The 27418-nt window shown below is 47.1% G+C and overlaps 1 protein-coding gene across 12 annotated transcripts in view; it reads right to left on the bottom strand.

Moving 5' to 3' along the window:
• DOCK7 (dedicator of cytokinesis 7) overlaps positions 1–27418 on the bottom strand; it is an 870736-nt gene that overhangs the window by 42643 nt on the left and 800675 nt on the right. For all 12 annotated transcript variants that reach the window (XM_078669468.1, XM_078669501.1, XM_078669509.1 and 9 more), the window contains one exon: positions 2393–2482. In XM_078669468.1, coding sequence (XP_078525594.1) covers positions 2393–2482 — 90 coding nt within the window. The remainder of the gene's footprint in view (positions 1–2392; positions 2483–27418) is intronic.

Below are 27418 nucleotides of genomic sequence, written 5' to 3'. Positions count from 1 at the left end.
CATATTTTGTCTTCAACCTATGACCTGCCATTAACACTTCACTGTCTGAAGGTGGGTTTCATGCTCATTGAACACGCCAAGAAACTCCATTACGAGCAACAACAAAAAATAACTTCAGTTGATGCGAATAAATAAGGCTTCTACTACCCCTACATATGGTGTCCATTTTGGACAAATACATTAAAGCACAGGTTAAGCAATAGATTTATTACTTCCTTTCTGAACAAGTAACTTGTCTAGATGGCATACTGATGCTGTTTGGGATGCCCCACTTCTTGATCTTGTCACCCACACATTTTAAAATCTTTAGAAAGCAGTAATGCAATTTCGAGAAGGGTTCAAGTATTTCCACTCACCAAAACACAACACTCAAATACACGTCAAATTGCCATACCTGGCAGACGCTCATCAATCGTGAAGTGATTTTACTAATTTTGAAGTTCGAATGCCATGTTACTTAATCTTAATTTCCTTTTTCTTTTGCACTTGCTTTGCTTCCTCTTCTGACGGTATGTTCTAACACTTTCTCAGGAAGTGAATGATTTCATAATGTTTTCAGATTTGTATATCACTCTGCTCTCAGGTCTATATGCTGGTAATACCTTAATATCAGGTATCCCCGTCTGTGCAGTTTCGCTTCTAAAGGCAGTAATGCACTACAAAGTGTATCTGACTGGCAGTCCCTCAACATGACCACATTAATGCAATTATTATACATCTGTATGGGTTTTACCTTCACTTTTTAATACACTTTAAACATTGCTCGAATACATTCAAAGTTCTGCTCATGTACAGCCTCACTTTTTAACACTGTTCAGCTCTTACCAGAAGCAAGGACGTCCAAGGACTTGACATTCCCAAGTTTATAAGGCTAAATGATTCTAAGCAATGGCTGACAGACCAATGCTGCAATTGTAAAACTCATTTCTTTAATTCCCTTTCCATGACAGACTTTCTCTTAAACATGATATTAATAACCAGCTGATCAAGATGATGTACATACACTCTTCTAGTGCTTCTTACTATTTAGTACTATGTTTTTTAATGTATCACTGATCTAGTTGTGAAAAGTATTGCTTAATTAGAGATACCTATACTAGGCTTCTTTGACATAGAAGTCAACCGTGATAGATCAACCCACGGGCATTAGGGAACACAGACTGTCTTTTTAACGTACAGGATTCCCTTGATTCTTATATGGGTATTCCTTTTTTTTTAACATATATCTTTAACTTGAATGTTAACTACCTAGCGCCTTTGACAGTACACCCAACACGGATTTAGGATGAGTTATTCAGTACTTCAAAATACGCATTCATTATTGGTTTGGTCCGGTGTCAAAATGAAGAATATCGACAAGTAGATTGAGGAAAGTGACTTTGAACAACTTTAGCTGACTTGTGAATGTCACTCAAAAATAGTTTCCTCGTCACCAGTCAAGAGTCTTTCTTCTTGGATCACTTTGGTCTATTAAGTGTCTCCACATTAGCACATTGCTGTTATAGTTTATGTCAATACAGAATTATATGTCCCTGCACGGTTACTGAATAAATGCTTGCAAACTAATCCTGCCCCCTGTAAGTTACAAAATTATATAAAATAATGTCCAGTAGAATCATTTCTGTTGTAAAATAGATATACCCAAAGAGCCCTGGAGGCACACAGAAGTGATGACACTATTGGGTGTATCCTCAGTACCAGAAGATAGGTAAAGTTTTGAGATAATGGAGGGAATGTGGGGTACTATTAAACCTTTCTTTAAAAACAGTATTCAACAGAACTATTTATGTCCATGGCACACTGCATAATCCTCTGATATATATGTTTCATAAGCTAATTTTTGAGCTTTAAAACTCATTTATCAATGCAAAATGGTGCATATTAATTAGTCATCTTGGTTTAATCGCAACAATGTGAATCAGTGCAACATGACAATATGGTTCACTCAAGATCATAAAAACAAACTTTCTAGTACTCAAACATCAGATAAATAAATAAACACTTTGAAGAGAAGTGCAACGTTATTAGTATCCTAGGCAGAAGATCTGTAGTTGTAGATTCTGCAACAACCCACTCCAGTGGTAATTTGTCTGGCACTTCATAACACCAACGACTAACAATCACTAAGCAAGAGATTGTTTGTATTGTCACTAACAAGTTATTGGAAAACTAGTGGAGGATACACACATTCATATCTGCTTGTCTGTTCTAAGATAATTACTCCTAGAAACAGTGATTGAACCCACACTCCACTCTAGGGTGAGTCTCCTTTGCTTTAAAATGATGTAGAACAGCAACGAATGAAAGCAATTGTACAGTATAATTTTGAACATTAGAAAAGACTAAGGCTATCAAGCTTACATGCAGGTGTTTTTGGACTTAATAAACTCACCTTGTTAGGATCTAATTTGCATTTATCCACAGGGTTAGAGTCCTTAATCATTTCAACCATATCTTCTCCGAAACGATCACCATAAAAACCCTAGGAATAGGATATAGGATATTACGCAGTGTACATAATAAAGTTATTGCAGTAAAAAGTAACAGAATAACAATAGTAAGACTAATAAATAAACTAAATTGATGATCTAAGAAGAACATGCATGTTGCTTAACCTAAAAATGTCACAAAGTGTGGTCCAAATGTGTGGACTTCAATGATGGTGGTATTGCAAAAAATAAATGGTTATAAAACTATACTTGAACTAAAAAAGTCTAAAACACTTTTAATGAGGACACTGTTACAGCCAAGAGGCGTGGCTTTTTGCTTCAAAAAGCCTATTCATAATGAAGTGGACAGGTCCATGACCATTCATTGCTGAATATAAAGAATACGCTAATTTCTCCACCCTGTTATCACCTGCGCTGACATGGTGTTTACAAATAGGAGCAAGGTACAGTTACTGGTGTGCACTTTTGCTTCCAAAAGTTTCTTAATGATGGTAATGATGGGCATTCCAAAGTCAAGTGCATCTGTGCTGTATCATGGCTGGACATGGCATGCAGTCAAACCAGCTGCCTGTATTTCTCCTGCCATCTCAAGCAGCACGCAGTTACATAGTTACGTTTTTTGCATAATCTAGAGCTTGATAAACATATTAATGTATCCCGCCAATAGCCTAGGTTAAGACCTAAATCTATTTCAATGTTACACAAGGCATTCAGGGGCACCTCTAGGTTGCCGGTGATCAGAAAAATGTTCTGTTGCTCAAGCCACTCCAAAAGGCGTAGAGAACCACCTCACCTTGATTGCTGCGGCACCACATGGCGGTAGGGTTTGCCAGTGAGAACCTACACCAACCTCCCCTTCGGTTCACCCACAGCTCTAGCAGATAGAAATGGAGTTGACTTTTAGCTGAAGGCCAGAAATCTCTGCTCACCTTTCCTAGTGGCCACCCTGAACCCTTTCACCATTGTGAGCTCTGGGTGGGAGCTGGAGAGTGGTTTGTCACAGGTCAGGTGGGGTCTGTCAGCCATCATTGCAGATCCTGAGCGGTCTCTTGCAAGACCAGTACGGTGCCACAGAGCGTGCCCTGATTTTAAGTTCAGAGGCACCTCAGGTTCCATTGCAGGACCCTCATATGCCATATGGTGTACAGAATAAGGAGGATGCACAAGGTCAGCAGATGAAGAAGCCTCAGAGCCAACCTCACTAATACCCTGAACCTGACACATCAGGATCATATCCTCAATATCCCGGACTCGCTGCATGGGGGGAAAGCCTTGAACACTACCATGTCCAGTACTGCCCCAATGAATGGAATCCTTTGTGAGACGTTCAGGTGCGACTGAAGAATCTCAATGGCTGGGGTAAGCATGCCTTCACCGGCCAGTCATTGAGGGACAGGAAGACTGGGTCCGCTGACCTCTGAAGATAGGTAGAGGTCACCATAATCACCTTTGTGAACACTGGAGGGGCACTGGCGAGACTGAAAGGGAGCACAACAACCTAAAAGTGTTTGTGGCAAACCTTGACTGTAGATATGGAGCACAACAACCTAAAAGTGTTTGTGGCAAACCTTGACTGTAGATATGGTCTGTGGGCCTGCAGGACAGGGATGTGAAAATAGGCATCCTGCAAGTCCAACGCCACCATTGGGTCTATGGAATCCAGGGCTGATAGCGTGAGCATCTTGAATTTGCCCTTCAAGAGCTTCGTACTTCGACACAAGGATACAATGAGAATAATATCTGCAAAGAGGAACAACATCCTGTGATTCCGGACAAATCACTTAATTTCCCCGTGCCTAACAAAAATGAATGTGCCCTCATATAACGTAACTGGTGCTCGTGTAAAGCGCTCTGATACCCGATACCTTTGGATCAAGTTCACGCTATATAAAACTGCGTAAAAAAAAAATATATCCTAGAAGACAGCTGCCGCTGACTGACCTCAAAGCAAGGCTGGTTGATTGAAACGTTCTCTTCCCAAACGTGTTGCAAAGGCATTAAGATTAACTGTGTTGATGTTGATGGCCGCCTGCACCACCAGCCTCTCAGGAGTTGGATGCAGGGTTAAAAACTAATGGCCGCCTAGCGCTCTTGCGCCCTGGCAATTGACCAGAGGGCCAGAACACGGTTTTGTCTATGTGCCCAAGAGCATATAAGTGAAGGCTTCATTGAAGGGAAGAAGAGGTTCTGTAGGTCCCTGGCCAGGGTGGAGGGCCTCAGTAACATCTGCGTCTACCTCCATTGTGATGCGGTGGAGATCAAGGACTTCAGCAGCTCTCCTACAGACTATTACAAAGGTTGCACTTTCCTCCACTGCAGATTCTGGAGGAGAATGACCAAGTATCGGGTGAGGTATCAAATCCACTGGCATTGTGTAAATCCATGTGCCAGTAATCCTCTTCAGAGGGTGGAGCCAACTCTTCCCTGTCATCTCTTTATACCCGACTCTGGTCTGTGTCTAAGCCAAAAAGTTGGTGAAGTGTCTGTGTGCGACTGTATTGGAAGGGTGATATATAAATCCGAAAGGGTACCAAAGATGTGGCTTTCTTAAATCTTACACCTATGACCTGCTGTGGTGTCACCAACAACCGAGAAACCTGGGGTGCATCAGGACCAAATGGACTGGGCCCCTTGTTGGAATGGGAGCAAGACCTCAAGGCAGTGCAACTCCCTCACACCTTTTTTGGAGAAAGAGAGTGGCAAGAAAAGACTGTGTGCCGCTTAGACTTTTGGGCTTCTTTTTGGACTTACACGAAGACTTTGACTGCAAAGATCAATTGTGGGAACAACTTTCAGCATAGGTCCTTTCTCTTGAAACTGAGAGTAGAATCTACGCAGAGGCTATCGGTGTTTTGCCACAAATAGAGCTTCGCTTATCATTCTCAGATGGTTTTTGGATTTATTTGGGTGTAGTTGTCGCAGGCCTTGGAGTTGTGTGCCAAACCTAAACACCAATAGCACACCTTCAAGGGGTCTGTCACAGACATTTGTTTGTGACAATCAGTACAAGTATTAAATCTTGTAGCTTTAGGGATGACATGTTTCCTTGCATACTGGAAGACTTTATGAGAGAAAATGTCTTCAAGAAATGAAGCAAAGGAGAAGATCTCCTGTTCTGCATCTCAAAAGGAACTGACATCAGCACACATGTGTGGCACTTACATGCGAGTCCTCTTGTCACTTCCAGAAAGGAACAGAATTGATCCAGAGTTGCACTATACCCCCGACCAGCATGCAGGAGGACTGCATTTCGAGTTTCTGTATCCAGTGTGGCACCTGCAGGTATTCACAAGGTGAGGAGTCTCTGGTTAGAAGTATCCATCAGAAATCTACTGTTGATATAGGCTACAGGGAACTTGCTTCTATTGCTGATCCACCAGCTGTGGTGTCAGTGCATCCCAGTAAGTGATGTAGAGTTTCTGAGAGGCAGTCACTGCCCAGGGTCTTTCCCAAGCCAGAACCTGTATAGCAGTCTTTACAGCTCCAGTACTTAAGGGGACTAGGGGTTATTTCTTCAAGCAAGAACTATGTACATACACCCTCTGGCTTTCAACTATTTAACCTTTGCTCTGCTTATATACTGCTCTATAGTATAGAGACAGATTAATGTCAACCTGTGTGCTTAATATTGAATTGCTGGCTGTGTGTAATGTGGTGATTGGAGCATGTGTTCCATCTGTCTTGAATAGCAGGGCAAGTATTCTATGTGTTTTGTACTCTTCATTATGGTTATTGGCTGTGTGCGCTCTGTAGTGGTAAAGAACAAGTTACTTACCTTTTTAACGATATATCTGTAAGAAATATTAGTTCGTTATAGATTCCTTACCTTCGAATTACCCCAGGCATCAGACTGGATCCGGAAAGTTTTTCGTCAGCAGTACCTCTACATGCCGGAAGGTGGTGTCGGTCGGCTCCGTGTTCGTCATTGGCGTCATGTCGCCGGGAGGACGTCGCGGTAGCTTCTTAGACTCCGTCCTCACGTCAGTTCTGTACATGGCTTTCCGTGCCAGAAACGCAGAGCCATGCAAGACACTGACCACCAGTGCACAATACTAGGGGCCTGAAAGGATGACCTTAACCCTAGAAATCAGTTCGCAGAAAGGGGAGGATGGGTCGGGCTGTAAGGAATCTATAACTAACTAATGTGTGTGTGTGTGTAAATGTGTTTGTATTTATATAGCGCACTTCTACCCAGAGGTCTCGTAGCGCCATATTCATACCGCTGTGGAACCCTTCCTGGCTTTCCTGTGAGATGTCCACTCCTGGGCACCCCCAAGGTGAAGCCAGGCATCCAAGCGCTGCTGGGGCCGTTGTGGAGATTAAGCAAGCTATTGTCCAGAGTCACAGTGTGGGACCCATGATTAGACTAGGCACCGAGGCGAGAATTATCAGGTCCGGGGAGATTGAGTCCAAGAGCCGCCGAGGCGGGAATTGAACCCTGGTCCCGGGCCAGACCTCTGCATCAGGGTCTGCCGCTCTAACCACTGAGCCACGCTTCTCCAATCTTCTGTAATGTTTCTTACAGACATATTGTTACCCATGGTAAGTAACTTGTTCATCTGAAAGAAACAGGTTAGTTATAGAGTCCTTACCTTAGAACAGATACCCCAGCAATACCAACCTCGGAGGTGGGTCTGCGAACCAAGATCACACCAGGAAGTCCTGGAGAACAGAACAGTCAAAGAAGCCATCTCTCCATACCTGACTGTCCAGACAGTATTGTTTCTTAAAAGTGTGCAACGAAGCCCACGTAGCTGCCTGACAGATGTCATTCAGAGGAACGCCTCGTCCCAGAGCAATGGTTGCTGCCGTCGCCTTGGTGGAATGGGCACGCAGCCCCACTTGAGGATCCTTCTTTGCCAAAGAATAGCAGGCTTTGATACACAAAACGACCCATCGGGAGATAGTTCGTTTGTGTACGGTCCGACCCAACAAAGAGCTGGTCATCCACCCGGAACTGTTTAGTGCGATCCAGATAAAAGGAAAGCACAAGTTTTGGATCCAGACAGTGGAGCCTCTCTTCCCCTTTCGGAGGATGCAGAGATGAAAAGAAGGTGGGCAAAGTGATGGTCTGCCCGATGTCAAAGGCAGTGACAACCTTGGGCAGGAAGGATGGACCTGAGTCCTGAGAACTACCTTGTCCAGATGGGCAGACAGGAAAGGAGGCTTAGATGAAAGAGCCTGAAGCTCACTCACTCTTCTGGCAGATGTGATGGCAACCAGGAATGCCGTTTTCAGAGTTAAAAGCCTCAAAGGACAGTTATGAAGAGGCTCAAAGGAAGCACATATTAAATAGGTTAAAACCAGATTCAAGTCCCACTGAGGTATAACGAAAAGAATAGGAGGAAAGAGATGAGTTATGCCTTTCAAGAAACGATTGACAACCGGGGACTTGAAAAGAGAAGGCTGATCTGGAAGGCGAAGGAAGGCAGAGATGGCCAAGAGATAGCCCTACATAGTGCCCAGAGCAGAGCCCTGCTGGGCCAAAGAAAGGAGGAACAAGGGAACATCAGAAAGAGGGGCAGAGAAGGGATCCACAGCCTTTGCTGTGCACCATGCCACAAATTTGTTCCACCAACAGGCGTATACCGTCTTAGTGGGACGACACCTGGCTGCCAAGATAACATCGCAGACTTCGGGAGGCAGGTCAAACAACGTCAACTACCGCTGCCCAATCTCCACGCAAGGAGGTGGAGGCTGGACAGATTCAGGTGGAGGACTGCTGCTGCTGCTGCTGCTGCGACAGAAGATCCTCCCGAAGAGGCAGACGGGTCGGAGGATCGATGGCCATGTTGAGCCGCTCAGGATACTAGGCCTTTTGTGCCCAATCCGGAGCCACAAGGATGACTTGGGCCCGGTTGCGCCTGATCTTCCCTAGCACTGTGGGCAGAAGTGGTATAGGCGGATAAGCGTACAACAGACCGCAACTCCACTCGCAACTAAAAGTGTCACCTAGCGAGTGCAGCCTTGGAAATTCCAATGCGCAGAATTGCTGACATTGCACGTTCTCTTCGGTGGCAAATAGATCTAACCAAGGTTCTCTCCACTGTTGAAAGAGACCTTGCACCACCTCCGAGTAAAGATGCTATTCGTGATCCATCACGCACCTGTGGCTGAGTTCGTGAGCCCTGGCGTTCAGTGAACCTGCCAGGTGTTGAACCACCAGAGACATGCCCTGAGGTTCCAGCCATGTCCAGAGGCGGAGGGCCTCCTGACATAGGGTACACAACCACACCCACCCTGTTTGTTGCAGTACCACATGGTGGTGGTGGTGTCCGTGTACACCTGCATTACTCTTCCCCGGACAGAGGGAAGGAATGCTTTGAGAGCAAGACAAATCACTCGAAGCTCCAGAAGGTTGATGTGGAGCTCTGACTCCGCCGGAGACCAGAGGCCTCTGATCTCCGCCTACCAATGTGGCCACCCCATCCCGGAAGGGATGCGTCCGTCACCACTGTGTGTTCTGGATGGGGAAGAGAGAGGGATCTGCTGTTGACTCAATCCGGGTCATGGGCCACCACTGCAATTGGTTTGCAGTGCCCTCTGAGATCTGGAAGCAATCTGACAGAATCCCCTGATGCTGCGCCCACTGGAACTTCAGGTCCCACTGCAGAGCCTGCATATGCCACCTGGCATGATCGACCAGCAGGATGCAGGAGGCCATGAGGCCCAGCAGTCTCAGTGTCATTCTGAGAGAAACCCGGGATAGAGGCTGAAAGATCAGAATCCTAGCCTGGCTCGCTGTTCGGGAGGATAGACCCGAAACTGCGTTGTGTCCAAAACCACTCCGATGAAGAAGAGCTTCTGAGAGGGAATCAGGTGTGACTTCGGCACATTGATGGAGAACCCCAGCGAATGCAGGAGGACGGCCGTAGTCTGGAGGTGGGAGACGACTGCCTGAGGCGAGCCCGCCTTCAACAGCCAGTTGTCGTGATAGCGGAAGACTGAAACCCCTGATGGGCGCAGATGAGCTGCGACCACCGCCATCACTTTCGTGAACAACTGAGGTTCGCTGGTGAGGCCAAAGGGGAGCATGGTAAATTGAAAATGCTTGTGGCCAACCATGAACCAGAGGTAACACCGGTGGGCCAGCAGGACGGGGATGTGGAAATAAGCGTCCTGCAAGTCCAACGCTACCATCCAGTCTTCCGGGTTGAGGGCAGACAAGAACGGAGCAAGTGTCAACATCTTGAACTTCTCCTTCCGGAGGAAGCATTTGACGTTCCTGAGAACCAAGATAGGACGGAGGCTCTTGTCCTTCTTGGGGACCAGAAAGTAGTGGGAATAACAACCATGACCTACTTCTGGGACAGGAAAGCGCTTGATGGCTCCCTTGGCCAAGAGAGCTGTAACTTCCTGCTGGAGAAGGACCAGGTGATCCTCCGACATGCGGTGGTATTGCAGTGGCATGGCTGGAGGGGTGGCCTCGAAGGGGAGGAAGTAGCCCCTTCGGACTATCTGCAAAACCCACTTGTCCGACGTGATTGTGTACCAGTGGGGGAGGTGATGGTTAATCCTCTGCCCACTGGCATCTGATGGGCCTGAAATATCGGACTAGGAGGGTTTGGAGGCTGCTGCAGGGGGGGTTGGTGGACTGGTCTGCCTGCTGGCCCCCGGAACCACGACGGTTGTTCCCACATCTCCGGCCGCGCGGAGGTTGGGTAACTTGCTGCAGCCTACGGCCCTGGGCGGGACGTAGCAGGGCACCCCTTCTGTAGCCAAGAAAGGGGCGAAAAGCAGACTTTACAGAGAGGCTGGAGAGGCCCAAGGACCTGGCCGTAGCCCGTGAGTACTTGAAACGCTCTAAAGCGTTGTCTGATTTGTCGCCAAAAAGGCGACGGCCATCAAAGGGCATGTCCATGAGGGTATTCTGGACATCCCCAGAAAACCCAGTTGATCTCCTCCAGGTGTAGCGTCGAAGAGCTACCGACGTGAAGATTGTCCTGCCCAGAGAGTCAGCGATATCCAGCCCACCACGGATGGTAAACTTTGCAGCATCCCTCCTGGTGGCAATAGCCTGGGAGAGCACTGTCCGGGTCTCACCGGACACTGAGGCAGCACCTGCGCAACAGAGTCCCACTCAGAGTGGGAGTAAAGGCCCAACAGACATGCAGTCCCAAGCTGGCGGAAGAGAAAATCTTCTTCCCAAGGTGGTCCAGCTTCTTGGATTCCCTTTCCGGGGGAGTGGTAGGGAATGCGCTCTTGGAAGTAGAGGCTTGGACCACCAAGCTCTCAGGGGTGGGGTGTTGGGAGAGGAAAGTGGGGTCACCTGGAGCCGAGCTGTGGCGTCGGGCAATCATCCTATCCAAGGGAACCCCTGTGTTGGGCCTGGACCAGGTGCCCAAAAGGACGTCGGTAAAGGCCTCATTCAACGGAAGCAGAGGCTCTGAAGAGCTTGCCGCCGGCCGAAGCACCTCTGTCTGGAGGTTAGTCCTGACTGCCACTGTAGGGAGTTCGAGGTTGAGAGTCTCGGCCGGCCTACGACGTATGATGCTCCCTCCTCCGAGGCCAAAGTAGGAGGAGACAACATGCTAAGGTCAGGGGAGGTTCCAGACCACTGGCATCCCCCAGTTCCTCTCTCCAGTCCTGTTCCCTGCCCACTTGGTAAGTTAGAGGGTCACCTGACCCCTCCCAGTCCTCTTCCTCATCCTCGAAAAGGGAACCCAGGAGAGAACAGGGGCACAAATACCCCTCTTGGTGCCGTATCCAGCGTCGGGCGATGCCGGTCTGGCTCCGGGTCCACATCAGGATGGAGGTCGGAGTCAACGCCGGACGGGGGTCGAACGCGGTAGTGGTACCGGAGGAAGCTGCGCCGGTGGAGGCGTAATCAGGTCAACCGGCACCGATCCGGATCCAGAGCTGGTTCCAAGGGGGGGCTGCAGCGCCGGGACCGGACCTGACGGCAGAGAAGGCCTAGGCTCTCCAACCGAGTCTGGGGGACCCGCAGTCGCGCCGGTGGGTTTGGCCCACCCAAAGATGCCATGCATCGCTTCGTAGAACGTACAAAGCTGGGCAGGAGTCGGTCTGGGTCCCGGGAAGGGAGGGAAATGCAGAGTCGACTCTTCTGGCTCTGCACGTAGAGCCACGGGAGGGGCACCACCAGCATCCTTCTTCGGGTCAGCCGACCGATGAGGAGAAGGCGAAGAGCGACGATGCTTCTTCGACTTCTTCTTATGCTTCGACTTACTGGAACCCGAGTGCGAAGACTTCGACGACTTGGACGAATGGTGATGGCTCTGTGACGGTCCCTCAACCTCCCTCGTGACCGGGACCTCTAACGGCACAGAGCCAACTGCCGGCGCTCAGGCAGCTCTCAGGACCAATCCTGTAAAGCATTCAGCACCATCAACCGGCAGTCGGAGCATGACTTGGGATCGTGGTCGCGCTCCAGGCAAAAGAGGCACTCGCGGTGCGGATCCGTCATCGACATCAGTCGGTTACAGGAACCGCATGCCTTGAAGCTGGGCATTCCTCGTGCACCGGGAGTCGATGAACTCAAAAAAGAAGTCGACAAAAGTCTAGAGAACGTCAGTCAAAAAGTGACTGGAGGTACCGCTCTCCTGATATGCGTTGGCTGGCAAGGAAAAAGAAAGAACTGACGTCAGCGCGCGAGGGCGGCGTCTAAGTAGCTACCGCGACGTCATCCCGGCGACACGAAACCAATGACAAATGCGGAGCTGACCAACGCCACCTTCCGACGCGCAGAGGTACTGCTGATGATAAACTTTAATGATCCAGTCTGACTCCTGGGGGTAATTGTAAGGTAAGGAATCTATAACTAATGTGTTTCGTTCAGATACGTACGTCTCTCTAGTGAGCCCATATATGCCTTATTTGTTCGTGTTCCTTGTGTTTGTGCATCTACACTTATTATGACAGGTTGTTCAAGATCTTTCAATCTGTTCTCTAGCCACGTGGCTTATTTTTTTAGTACGGTTGTGTCTCATTCATATGCATGTACCTCTCACTATCACCTTGAATGCAACACATTCTGTCAGTGGGCTAAGAGTAGTGCCAGCATTTTCAGTGAAGATCTGAGTTACTGTGTTTCTAAATGTGCCGCTATATGAGCATCTAGTAGGCCCGCAAGCTGCAATCACCATGTTGGTATCCTGACTCAATATCTGCTCCATGTCATTGTCAATTTGAGAGCGCTATGGCCTGACTGCGTCTTACTGGGATATTCAGAGTGCAGAATTTCACACTGTAACGGTGTACCTTCCCTCACAGTCGCATGTCGTGAGTTGTCTCAAAGGGCTGACTGGCATCCATCCAGAGCAATGTGCCTCTGGCGTAATAAAAGTAGGAGTGTGAAACAACTGTCCTCTTCATCTCTTCCTCATATTTTCCCCATCCCCTCTTATTAAATGAGTTTCCTGCCGAAATTATAAATCTATCCCATTTCTTTTAATATATGCATGAATTCTATGCCTTATAGTTAAATTAATTGGCCCTCTCACTTTATCAAACTTTTTTGCTATTTCCTACCGTCGTGGGAGAGGCAATATCTGGCGGTATTTACCAGAGCCAACCGAGCAGATACCTGGAGGCCGCCACACCGTTTCCAGTCTCCTAGCGTTACCTACACAAAGCAGCGAATGTCTGCTAGTCGAACTTCCAACTTTAGTGCCATTAAACAACTACTCTTAACTATGCTCCCCAGGTGCCTAGAATCTAAATACCTATGCCCATATTTAACTTAACTTTCTGTGGAATAAATACCCTCTTATTCTGTGATGTCAGGGAGGTTTTCAGAAGGTTTTCTTTTCCCAGAATGTTGTCTGTGCAACCAGCCATTAGTGTAGCAGCCTGTTGTGTGTCCCCCCCCACGTCTATTACCACCATCATCCCTCACCCACGCGCCTACAGATGCTGGAGGACACCAGCATTGTAAGGGTACCACAAACATTACCAGGCATTTCAGTTAGTGCCTGGAGAGCAGATATAGATAAGAAAACAAGTTTACATTCGCTCCAACCAAGTTCCTCCTGCTGAAGTATGGTCATGCTATTATTTCTTCTGCTCTCAAGGTCAATGCTGGGCTTGAGCATCTGTTTCCATCTTCTTCATCCTCTTCTCCTGTTTGCTCGGATTCCAAATCAAATTTTGAGTTCTCAGCTGATGGGTTAGCAGTATCCCAATTACTTGCTACTCGGATCAAATCCTCCTTTGTCATTGCTATTTCTGCCGATGTTGGTTTGAATATTCAAAATCAAATGGAACTGTTTCGACTCCTGGTCCTTTTCCCTTGTTTTAAGGGGTCAGTGATGTTTTCCTATTGTCTAGTGCCAATTTTCTGACCCATTCCAGTGCTTTATCTGCTTCGGTGGAGAATAGCGATTCTCCTTCCACCATTACTTTTAGGGTCGCTTGGAATATGAGCATGTGCTTGATTTCAAGTTGCCTGAACTGTCGGTTTAATGTCTAGGAAGGAACGTTGTCTGGTCTAAACAGTCTGTGTAGTCAGGGAAGAGGATTACCTTATGACTGACTATCATACTCAGTAAATTTTATTCCTCCCTGCCCTGATAGGCAAGTATTCAAGCCACAATGGGTTTTCAGCACCAATTCCAGTTGAGTTCTTTCCCGCCGTAGTCCTTTGACGTTTGCCCAGATTCCTTCATGCACCATCTTGACGGCGATGGACCTCTCCTCCCCGCTTTAGTTGTCTGTCAACCTGTGCTCAGTTTCCAGCAGAGATAAGCTCAGAGGGGTTACACTCTCCCTTCAGCTGGGCATCAGCGTCACCATTAGGTCTCTACTGCTTTGTGGCTGGCATAGCTTGTAGGATGGGAGCTCACTCAAAGCACGTCCAACTCTACTGATTGCTGACAATGCCCAATCTAGCCAGCAGGGATTTAACGAAAATGTGTACCTTTCATTCCTGAGCCAATGGTATGCTGAGTTTGTTAACCTAACCATCACAGCACTGTTGTAGGTTCATTATGTTGCCCAAACATTAAACTAATTTCTCAATTCACCTCTTGTTGTATAGCGTTTTAGGACCCTAGTGTAATTTTTCAGATTTATGCCCTTATATAGGTATAATTCACATTACCCTTATATAGGCATAGAAATCATACCCATATTTAGACATAGCCTATGTAGTCCTAATACAGGCATGGGATACTTCCACCAGTTCCAAAAAGCCACAACTATTTCTTGGAAAACTCGGCTTCAGCTGTCAGGGGCATCCCCTTTCTTGAATATTGATTTGTCCTAGAAATCATGGCGTTTTCAAAGAACTACCGTTCTTTGGTGACGTTATTATGTCCGACTTTACGTCAATCCAGGCACCTTCAAGGTATAAATATGCCTATACTTGCTCTGGCAAACACACGGTGGTTTGGAGCAGTTCCACTATCTACGTGCCCGATGCAGCTCGCTATAGCAAGTGCCGAAGGAAGCCGACCCTCCAGCTGACGCACTGACAGAGAGGCTGCCTTTCTCTCGCTGAGAATCCACCTCCAGTGTTTTCAAGCTCCCCTTGCGGGGTGTTGGGAAATCGAGTCGGGAGACAGAGATACCAGACCTCCTTCATTCTAAACCAAGCTACGGAGCTGATTAGACCCTAAGAGAAATCTTGGATAGATTCTTAGAAAAAAAACTAAAACCTATGCTACGCCTCACTTACTTCTTCTCTCGTACTAGACTTAGGTTAGGTACATCGGGGTAGGTGTATTTTAGAAGCACCAGTTGAGTACTTTAGTCTTTTTATTTATGTATGTATTTTATGGCTTAGAAACCATACCATGCTTTTACGGTATTATTTTATAATACTCTTCTTGCTGTACACATTATACTTTACAGCCAGTATTACGATTGTAGCAGATCATTTCTTCTGCATGAGAAAGAAGACTGTTCAATAAATACTTTTATTGAAAACACCGTCTCTCTATTTCTCTGCACCTCTGATGAAACGAAGCATGCACGATTGACTGAGTGAAATATCTATCTATTGTTTCCACGACTCTGAAGATACGTTTTATCTTAGGGAAACAAAGTTGTCATGTTTAAGCGGTTGTCTGAAACTAATCTCTTCTTGTTGATTCAAGAAAGTTTCTAGTGACCTCTGAGCTAGCTGGCACTCACAATTAAGTCTAATATATCCGATAGAGACCTAGTCGACTGAACTCCTACGTCACATCTATAGGATATATTATTCCAATGCGCAGAGCCTATTGGGAATATAGGAACTACACTACACTCTTCTCAGGAGGATGCATTTTCAGGAATTCCCAAAACGTATAAGTGTCAGTCACTTGACATTACTTATCCTGTATAGATGACAGTATACCTGGTACATGTCCAGTATTAATCTTGTCCAGGTTAAATCTGGTAACAAATTTTGAATAAAGATGAGATACTTTAATTAGGTTTTGTTCCTCGTTTGATGCTCAGTCTTTTTATTTATTTTTTATTAGAGAAAAAGAATACTACATATTAATAGTGACAATCAGTATGGCAAAAAATTTAAAAGAAAGTTGTGTATGATATATCGTCTTTGACACTGTTCAGTGTCTCATAGCACCTTTCTATGTGTCATAATGATTTAGGACTGTAGTATTTCGGAGTCAACCGTTCTTGATCTTACAATTTCTCGCTGAGCTATATAACCCATTCTTGTCGACGTTGCTGGAATCTCTTTTATTTAGCCTTAGATAAGGCATCTTCCAGAGCTTCTACCAGTTCATCAGTTTAATTTGTTTTAATCAGTTTAATTTGCCACATGTATCTCATTGAAGTATCTATAGAGGTCCAAGTCTTACAGATACAAAACGAGCAACAACTATGGATATAAAAACGAACTAGCAGGCAGGTTGGATAGTTAAGTCTTCTACACGAGGAGGATTAGCTAAGACATAATATTAACATTAAAGCAAATTATTGTCTGGAGTCTGTAACCTATAAGGGACCAATAATCTGTCGAAGGGCCATACTGCAAACATTAGCGTAACCATAGTCCTTTGAATATTCTGGCTTGTATGTGGTATAGTGTAACTTTAGTTTTAAAGTTTGTGGATAATAAAGCTTAATTACATAGCTGAATACTCTCATATCAACTTCTTTATTATTAAAGCCTTATCTTCTGAGTCCAGTCCCCAGCCTGTTTCTTGAGATTGTCCCCAAAGTGCTCCTCCAATATCTCAAGACCTCTATTATATGATGGGTTGCCACTTTCACTTTACGTTTGTCTTGTCTTTTTAAACTGTCCTGTATTTGTAAATAGTTATAGCAGCTAGTTCTTGAGATTGCACACTGAGATAGTAGCTGTTTGAAAGAGCATATTAACCCTTTTAATCGAGATGCCCTATTGACAAACCTCAGACTCTTGCTAGATTTTGCACTAAGCTTCCGGAAAGATCCCTAGCAATGAGGGGGAGTCTAGAAAATTAGTGTGTCAGACAGTATCCTGATGATCTACCAACATTTGCTTCCTCTTACTCAAAAGCCCTAATTCCAGAATTGTTCCCTGCTATCCAGACATATCATCTACATAGCCAGCATTTTGTTTACCAGATTGCTATTCTTAGGGTTGAGATACAGAGCAAATAGTATTGGCAAGATAGGGTAACCCAGGCATGTACCCCTGGTCATATTAATGGGATCTGTCTGCTCATTCAGAATTGCAATTGTAGCAGTGGGACTTCCCACAGTGCTTGGATAGAACACATATCAAATCTCAATATTGTTATTTTGATTTTATAAGGCGCACAGCTACGCTAAGGTTTCCCTGCGCCGCCTGAAAAGAGCCAAGAACAGAGGAAGAAATCTATACGTTAAATAGCCAAGTTTTTAAACCCCTACGAAACTTCTCTTTAGAAAGTTCATTCCGGAGACCTACAGGAAGAGAGTTCCATAAAGAGGGACCCAGTCACAAGAAAGAGCGACCACTAATACTGTAACCCCCTGAGTACCCCGGGGTGAGTGGTGGGCAGCCTTCTGGTCTTGCTTTTCGTACAAACTTACAGAGACGTAGAATGCGGAGATTAACCAGGGTTTAATCATACAAGTGAGTACATGAAATACCGCAAAGCTGTTGGTACAGAGCGGGCGGGGTAGAAGCTGATAATATGGGCGTCCAACCGTCCTCTGCACGACTGCCGGTCCCTACAGCCACCCAACAGAGGACACCGTGCTAAGTAGTGGCCGGCAATGCCACTCGAACAGGATTTGTGATGGTAAGGACAGAGTAATCCCTAGTTCGTCCTCTGCAGCGATGCCGGTCCCGACATCATCCAACAGAGGGCAAATGGAAAGGTTTCCGGGAAATCAAAGGGGTTTAGCCCACGCGTTCGATAACCCTCGAACGGGGATTTGTTGTTCTTAATACTCTTGGGACGAGTTCATAGTCACTCGATACGCTCGAGCGGGGACTGCGGTTTGCTTGGCGGTTTCGCTCTTTCTGTCCGCTCGAACCCTCGAGCGGGGACAGGGAGCCGCCGCGCTTCAATGCGCTGGTTCTGTTGCTCGATACCCTCGAGCGGGGACAGGGGGCTGAGGCGCTTCAATGCGCGAAGTCAGTGCTCGAACCCTCGAGCGGGGACAGGGCTGAGGCGCTTCAATGCGCGAAGTCAGTGCTCGAACCCTCGAGCAGAGACAGGGGCTGAGGCGCTTCAATGCGCGAAGTCAGTGCTCGAACCCTCGAGCGGGAACAGGGGCTGTGGCGCTTCAATGCGCGAAGTCAGTGCTCGAACCCTCGAGCGGGGACAGGGGCTGAGGCGCTTCAATGCGCGAAGTCAGTGCTCGAACCCTCGAGCGGGGACAGGGGCTGTGGCGCTTCAATGCGCGAAGTCAGTGCTCGAACCCTCGAGCGGGGACAGAGGGCTGAGGCGCTTCTCAGCGCAAGGAACAAGAGTTGAGTGAACGTCTCTCCAGAGGTACGGCTCACCTGGTAGTGGCACAGATTCCGACTGTGGTCCCGAAAATATCCGACGGCTGTCTCTGCATCCCGGTCCGTTTTATGGCGGCACTTCCGCATGCATGCCTCGCGCATGCGCCGCGCACAGCATGATGGGTAACGTAGTTCCCGCCGGGGGTTTGTATGGGGGTTGTAGTCTGGAGATCGAAGAGGCAGCTTTGTCTGTCCGTTTGCCACAGCGTTGTGTCCTAACAAATACGTACTAATCTCATCCTAGGAACAGTAAACTTGGCGTGAGTGGCAGAGCGGAGCACTCAAGATGGTACATAAGGGTGATTTTATCTTAAACATAAGACTCAGCGCTTTAAATTTAATACGGTTCTCAATCCTGAGCCAGTGGAGGTCTCGAGGCGACCCAGAGATGGAAGCAGTTTTAGGAATCTTACAAAGCAGCCTCGCTGCAGCATTCTGTGCTAACTGAAGTTTGCGTAACACATCCTTAGTGGCACCCAAGTACAGAATGTTACTGAAGTCCAGTCTAGAGGTGATAAGAGCCTGGACCACGGTACGTTGGGTGGAAGGGGGCAACATCCATAAGATTTTCTTAAGCCATCTGAGTATTGTGAAGCAAGTCAAGGCTACTCTCACAGCTTGCTTCTTCATAGATAGTTGGTCGTCAATTAAGACGCCCACAATTTGGACCTGATGTTTCGGCTGAGGTAGAGAACCCATTTCAGTGGGCCAATGCGGGGGGCCCCACAGGTCTTTATTCTTGCCCACTATCAGCACTTCCGTTTTATTGCAGTTGAGTTTTAACAGGTTGGTATGCATTCAGCCTGCTATATTGCTCAAACCGTCCTGAAGTAGGGAGGGTTTGGACGCCCTATTAGCAGTGCTAGGGTAACACTAGGAGACCTTATCAATGTGCCGTCTCTGCATCCAGCATTATAATCCCTAGTGGCCTACCTGTTACCTGTGTGATACTAAGTGGTGTGAAGTCTTTATGTGTGGCGTCGTATCATGCCATACGAGAAATCCATGTTCGTAGGAGAATACCAGCTTATAGATAATGTGACCTAGATGCATATTAACTATCTTTGAGTACATTAAAGTATGAACATGAATTCTGTTAATATCTGTGAAACACAGAGCTTATGGATTCACTGCCAGCAACTAACTGCCCTGTTTTTTCCAAGTTTTAACTGCTGTCTTCCTAATTTGCGCATTATATTCATTGTGCTGTAGCTTTGTACCCAAGTACCATCTTCACTGTTTTATTCCTGTAACCATAAAGTATACTAATGCAGACTGAGATAACCTGTTGATAAATATCTCCATCGTCACTGTTTTTGTGTGGCCTGACAGTGTTGAAGTTCTAACTGTAATAGTTTCTCGGCTTTCTGGTTATAATTAGGGCTCCCAGTTTTACGGTATTTATTTTTTTAACATTTCGGTCTGTATTTATCCATATTTATTTTTTGTCCATTTTATCTGTGTTTATCCATATTTATTTATTTTGTGTTTTTTTTCGGCTGTGCACGTATCACTGGGCTGATTCCCGGTGGAGCTGCTCCGACAGCTACAGGGGAGATTTGCTCTGGCACACAGCTATGGCCGTCACCTACCCAGCCGGACTTCAGACATATGTCTCGTTAGTTTCTCCGCTGCTGTCTCCTTCCTGTGTTCTCCCAACTCTCCTTGGTCTTTTATTGGGTCTTGATTTTCTTGCTTGCTAGTAATTCCTGTCTTGACTACGTAAATCATGCTGTAACTAATGTGAAAGATTTGTAACTTGTAACATGCTGTTTGCTGCTGTTTACTTATCTAAAGCGCACTGATACCTCCGGGACTAGCCAGCCAGGGCCGTTTCTAGGTGTTTTGCCACCCTAGGCGAGAATTGAAATATGCCGCCCCCTCCCTTTTACTACCATCACTCTCTCCCCCTGTCATCTAGGCTAGAAGAATTAATGCATTAGATATATAGAGTAGCTTACACGGGCATGACAGCATACAGTTATGTAGGTGCCCCACAATCACAGCATCTTCTGCGGCCCATGGGTATACATCTGACACCTTCACTCTTGATGAAGACCATGGCACCCTCTACAGACTTCAATGCACAATAAACAGGAGATGATACAACTATCCAACATCATTAGTCATTGGTCCGTATTTTACAGACCTTAGAAGGGAGAATGCTCAGATTAACTATGTTGAATCCTTTGCAGTTAAAAACTGCAGGTTTTTCACGGATTTATGATAAAATTACATTAGTCCAAGAGCCCGCCTTGCCCAACCACTTGTTTCTGTAGGGGTTAGGAGTTCATGTAATGTGTGGATTATGTAAATGACATTTAATTTATACCATGTAGCCTAACGGGGTGGGCTAGGGTTTCGGGTCTTAGTCTGACTACAGACGCTAAACTCCAGTCGGAGTCTTGAGGCTTGACGCTTGGCACAAAGGGCAACACTCGACAACAGTCCATGTGCTGAGGAGCCTCAGCACAGAATTGACAGGTGTTGGAATGCTTCTCAGATCTGCTAGGCTCAATGCCAGTTTAAAAATGGCCCATTTCATAAAAATGTGTTTCATTTTTTTACAGTGCCTAGATATGTTTTCAATCACTCTTCTATAAAAACAAAGTTTGGATTTTATTTTTGACATTGTACATTCCTGAAGCACACTCAAAATACCCCTCTACTGCAACAAAAACCCAAACGGAATAGAAGTACTGCAATAAAAACACTATCAGAATAGATGTACTGCAACAAAATACTAACGGAATAGAGGTTCTGCAACAAAAACAAGGGATAGATATACAAAGAGATGAATGAATGAATGAATTTGGATTTCTAAAGCGCGGGTAGCTGCCCTGAGGCGTCCAAGCGCTAAGAATATTGCTGAGGTTTAAGTTGGAGGGAAGGCAGATTCAGCTTCATTGATTATGCAGTAAACAGTAGTGTTTTCAGCTGTTTACGGAAGGAAAGAATGTCAGGGTTTGATCTGAGATGCTGAGGCAAGGCGTTCCACTTTTTTGCAACATTGTATGAGAAGGAACGGCCTCCGGACCTTGATTTCTTTATTTGTGGCACAGTAACTAAATTAGCAGAGGTAGAACGCAGCTGTCTAGTGGGTAGGTAAGGTGTGATGAGGGGGGAATTGATAGCCGGGCCTCGAGACCAGAAGGTCTGGTGTGCGATGCAGAGTGATTTGAAATCTACTCTTTCCTTTACGGGGAGCCAGTGCAGTGTCCTTAGTCCTGATTTTACTGAGGACCTGCGGGGGATTTGTAAAAGTGTTCTGGCTGCGCAGTTCTGAATTAATTGTAGTTTGCGTAAAGTGAAGTCAGGAGCTCCGAGATACAATGCGTTTCCATAGTCCAGCCGCGATTGAATCAGGCCCAGGACTACGGTTTTTCTTGCTTCAAAGGGGAGTAGAGGCAGGATCTTCCTGATGACTCTCAAGATGCCGAAGCAAGTGGCAGAAAGTTTCGTTGCCTGTTGGTCAAAGGACAGGGACCTGTCGAGCCAGACACCAAGGCTCTTAATAGCGTCTTTGGGAGCTGGAGCCGGACCTAAGCTGGGGGGCCAAAGAGTGTCTATAGTGGATGGTAAAGTGTGACCCAAGAGCATGAGCTCTGTCTTGTCTCCATTGAGTTTGAGACAAGACTTGGTCATCCAGCTTTTGACCGTCTCCAGGCAACCTGCGAGATCTACATTCGCCGAGGGACCGCCTGCCTGTGCCAAGGAGACCACCAGCTGGGTATCGTCCGCGTAGGTAACGATCTTAATACCAAACGGGCGGACGATCCCAGCCAGCGGCCTCATGTAGACGTTAAATAACGTCGGGCTTAGGGATGATCCCTGCGGGACTCCGCACCCCAGAGGTTTGCTGGAGGAGGTGACATTGCCCTCGTACACCTGGAAGGATCTATCGCTCAGATAGGATTTGAGCCACTCCAGAGCTCTGTCAGATATTCCGATGTCCAGGAGACGCTGCAAGAGGATACCGTGGTTAACGGTATCGAATGCGGCGCTTAGATCGAGGAGGATGATTGCCACCGATCCTCCCCGATCTACGATTCTCCTGGACTCTTCCGTGACTGCCAGCAGTGCCGTCTCGGTCCCATGCTTTGGGCGAAAGCCAGTCTGGGATGGATCGAGCAGTTGGTATTGTTCGAGAAAAGTTGTTACTATACTGTTTATATGTTTCTCCAGAATTTTGGCTGCCCAAGGCAGCAGGGAGATCGGGCGGAAATTGTTGAAGTTCTTGGTATCAAGGTTAGGTTTTTTGACCAGGGCCCTCACCATAGCCTGCTTCCACGCTCATGTTTTTCTTGGGTAGGAGGACAAGAGGGTGCTTAAGAGCCATCCTCAGGTGTCCACAGTTATAGCACAGTAGTATGACATATACACACACACATTTGGTGTACTTTGGGAGTACAGGCAGCAATAGAATCGTTTTTTGCTCTGATGAGACCCAAGTGTAGAATGAAGGCCTAATACTAGTCCAGTGTTTACAAAATAATTGACTGTACATCAGAAAAATGCACGCCTCTATCACCCAACAGCCCAGCGTGTACTATATATAGTCTATGGCAGCATCTAATGTTTCTGTCCGAGACATGTACATTAGAGACCACTGCTCCCTCGTGGGAAGAATTCTGTGATTGTTTGGAGCAAAGATGAAAGAGAGACTGCTCTCAGAAGACCATTTATTTTTTAGGCACTGAGACCTATCTTTCATTTTCAGACTTTGACCCAGAGATCGAAATGAGAAAGGCTGTAAAAGGAGAAAAGAGGCGGAAGAGAAAAATGTGGAAACAGCAACAAAGGGAGCCAGCGGGCTGAAAAAGAGCCTGCAAGAGTATTATAAGGTGATGGGAAGTGTAGGGTGGGGAAAGAAAGTGGCATGAGGTGGAGTCCAGACTAGTGAGCCCTGGTATCAGGCCTGTGGGTGGCTTTAACAAAATACTTGGGACGCCGTCCCCCTCAACTTTATTTTTTATTTCTAGAAAATAAACCTGTTTGGTATACTTCATTAGAAACAGGCCACCATGGGACTGAGCTGCACTAGAGATGTGAGACGAGGGAGGACAAGGACCTGCCTTGGATTCAGCACACGTATGCTGATGGCCTGGCTGGATCTTGAAGCTATACCCCTCTCATGGCCGAGCGAGCCGTGTTACAGCACAGCTCCGTCCTTGGGAAGAAGGGGAGAGGGTGGGACTTTACAGCTAGTAAAGGGAAATGGGTCCACCCAACCCCCTGCGCTCCCATCTCAGGAAACAGTAGCAGCCGCCATCTTGTCCTCCTTCCAGCAAGGGAACTTTGACCCTCAAAAAATATACTAATTGCCCCGCCCAAAAGGAGAAGCTGAAGATTTCATGCAGTCCTCTGCTCAAGACTCTGCGGTGGAAAAAGCTTATTGGCAAGAAAGTAGCTATCCGTCTTGTAATGCTTAGGTAAGTAGGCACCAAAGGCAGATATAGCGAACACCAGGCCTACTTGGTTTTGCTCATACAGGCCCGCTGCAACATCCTAGTCCCAGGTGGACAGTTGCCCAAGGCAGCCCCGGAGGTCAACAATGTAGGCCCAGGAAAGACCGATGAAGGCAACATTTCGGCATGAGATAAATGTACATGCAAAGCACCGAAATGGGAATAACAACCAGTCAGTGACTGTGCAAAAGCGGTGACGTGGCTCCTGTCCCAAGACCTATCCTGCACACTACTGCCCTCCTTCTACGACTCTCCTGCTTCATCCTTCATGGTTCGCTATGTACTCCAAGCCCATTTTTGAAAACAAATTCACCACTGGACTTACAAAATGTCTCTTGGTCAGCAGATAGCAACCCCATGCTTTATTTAATCTTAAATGTATTACAATCCTATTCATACACAATATTATCTTCATGCAATAATGCTGCAGCAACGTAAAAAGGTTACAAATAAAAAAGACGACTTCCCTCTCCTTGTTTGCTTTATACACAAAGGACATTTAAGTGTAAGCACAAAGCCAGGTCCGCTGACTTTGTTAGTGCTTGTTGTCCATCAGAGTGGCTTCTGGATTTCTTTGCATTGCTTGAGCGACCTTGAAGCCTCATCTGTCAGGGGGAGGCAGGGCCCCTCTCTGTGACAGTTTCTATTGCTCCAGTTACCAAATCCCATCGTAACTTTCAATCGTTGGTAACGTGAGAAACAAGCGCCCATACTTAGACAGATTTTCTCCCCCTATTGCAGTTACCAAATGGAATGGCTAACCGGTCTTCAATTGCTGAAAAGGGCACCTGATTGGTGGCAGGCCTGCTCTTATCGCGCGCTGTGCTGCAGCAGAGGATATCTCAATTAAATAGAGGGGGTGATGCCGGTGCTGCCACAATATCGGAAAGGGCAACATGGCATTGCGCTTGGATGGCGGAACTGGATCATGGGCCCCGCGTAACATGGTTGCTAGGGGCCTGCACAACCGAACAGGATCAGGGGTGCTTAATAACATGTTTTACATTTCATACTGCTCATTGCATTTGAAAGAAATGCAGTCTGCAGAACGAGAAATACAATTAATAAACGCTGAGGAGAAAATAAACGCTGAGGAGAAAATAAACGCTTCGGGCAAAGGAGGATAGCAACTTCCAAGGGCAACGGACAAGGGCATCCCGTCTTTCTCCTAAGTGTGCTGTATTCCCCCCATCCCCATTCCTGCCCAGCTTCCCAGGAATGCTGCCACTCGGACCACCTTACCTGGTTGTGCGGAGCACTCTCGGTCTGTTAGGCGCCCTCACTATCTGCTGGAAGCTCCTACGTGAACAAGTATAGATGCCTCGCGATTCCTCCAGCCCTGGATCTTCGAGTTAAATGTCTGCACACTGCCCCCACCTGTGGCGCCGAATGTGACCTCACGTCACGTCGAATTGTAGAAGGCGCGCAACCGCTACCCAATGCCCTTTCGAGGTTGAAGATTGACCGTTCGAGGATTTCCCAACCGTGTTTTTGCCGCCCTCCCCCTTTTGCTGTCCTAGGCGGCCGCCTAGCCCTGCCGAATGGTAGAAACAGCCCTGTAGCCAGCGCTATATAAAACTCAAATAAATAAAATAAAAATTAAAAATAAACATATATGTAGGAAGGTAGGATCTGACTGCATGGTTACCCCCACTTTTTGCCTGGTGTTTTGCTGGTTTTTGAGTAGTCTTACTGGGATCCTGCTAATCAGGACCCCAGTCTGTCTGCTTTCTCCCTAAAATTGATGCATGTACTTTGGTACACTACAGATTGGAAACGGGGGTACCCTTATAAGTCCCTAGTATATGGTACCCATGTACCCAGGGCATAGGTATCCCAGAGGCCTCCCATGGGCTGAAGCATGTATTATGCCACCCATGAGAGGCTATGCAAAATGGAACTACAGGTCTGCTACTGCAACCTGTGTAATCTGGTGCTTGCACCACTTACTTTAGATATAGGTTCACTATATCTATTGTTCACTACACTTAAAACTTATGTCACCCCTATAGCAGGCCTTATTAATCCTAAAGGGAGTGTGCTGGGTTTTAGGTGAGAGGGTGCCCCTGCATGAGCAGAGCCTCTCTGCAGCCTTTGGAGACCATTTTCCCGGGTTGTCTGTGATTCAGCCAGACATATAGGTAGAGGTACATTATAATCTCGTGGTAAATGCTATCTCGAAAACGGATGCATAGAAACATATCGTGTTTGGTATCAAACACCTTGGAATCATACCTCAACACTGGTAACCGGTGTGGGAGGTATGATTCCACCCTTATGAAGCGAGCTTCGTGGGGTCACTGGTCTATCAGGTGTCTCGACCCGGACAGCACAAAATGGATGCTGCTGACCAGAGACACATTTCTGCCCTCCTGCTGCTGAGCCAAGCTCAAGCAGAGGAAGGCAGCACAATAGGCATCCTGTCACAGGGAGGTTTGACCACCTCCCAGACAGGATTTAGTGTATTGTGGCTGGGTGGTGTTACTGTGCATAGTCCAGCTCAACCCAGTACTGGGAGCCACTGGCTCCTACTGTGGCGCAAAACTGGACACAGGACACAGGAGTAACCTCCCCTCTGTCCTGCCCCTCCCCTAGGAGGATCCCCTGAATCTGTCCAACCCTCTCCTGTGGGTACAAAAGGGCTTACCTGGCTGTAAGACTTTAGATTTTACGTGGACAAGATTCTACAAGAAGAAACCACTGCCCTTCTACCGTCTGGACACTCTGGACTTCGCTGGACTACGACTGGGCTCGACTTTGTCCCCCTTTCCGTCCAAAGCTTTGTCTGTGCCCTTGCTCCATACAGGCTCCGTGCAGGACCTGTGGTGCACTAAGGACAACTGAAGAATCTCCCTTGAGGTAAAGGAGTCAATCCCCTGCATTTGCAGGCACCTCAATACAACTGACTGGCTTGCTGCTCCAGAGCTCCTGCGGACTCTGAAGATCTCAGCAACACAGGAGGTGGGTTACGAAGGTCCCTGAGGTTGATCTACCCTCTCAGCAAGTTTGAGGCCAGTATTCCACGTGGGGACTGTATATCCCGAACCCCTGTGCACCACGTCCATTTGCAGTTGCATATGCTTGCTGGCAATTCCCGAGATTGTGCATTGGACTCCGTGTAGTCCTGACCCTGAGCAGTATTTGCACTGAAGAACTCCGGCCTCCTCGCACCGAGTGCTCCATGGGCTGGTACTTTGCAAACTTGCTCGAGGTCCCCTCGCGACTCGTGATCATTCGGGCTGTGGGTCCTCCTGAGGGTCATCTTGATTTCTGTTGGTCTTTTCTGGTTGCTCCAGATATGCCCTGACCCCCCATTGCTTGGTGAGTCTCCTGGACCTTGCTAGTCCACACCGTAAACTGCTTGACCTTCCAGCATGGGTTGCTTTTGCCAAGGTTTGTTGGTGTCCAGCCAGACACTGACTCCTCTGCACTCTACATTCTTCGTGGGACATCTCGCATCTGGCTCCTGGTCATCGTCAACATTGCCTGGTCCTTGCGGCTGCAGAGTCAAGCATTCCTTCTTTGCACCTGAAGCGCCTGACATCGGTGGGCATTCGTCTATCGAGCCCCTGGTCACTCTGAAGTGACCCAGACTGTGTCCCCTC

The sequence above is a fragment of the Lissotriton helveticus genome, chromosome 1_2 (assembly GCF_964261635.1).
Source record: "Lissotriton helveticus chromosome 1_2, aLisHel1.1, whole genome shotgun sequence".
Lineage (NCBI taxonomy): Eukaryota > Metazoa > Chordata > Amphibia > Caudata > Salamandridae > Lissotriton > Lissotriton helveticus.
This window is presented reverse-complemented; position numbering and strand designations above follow the sequence as displayed.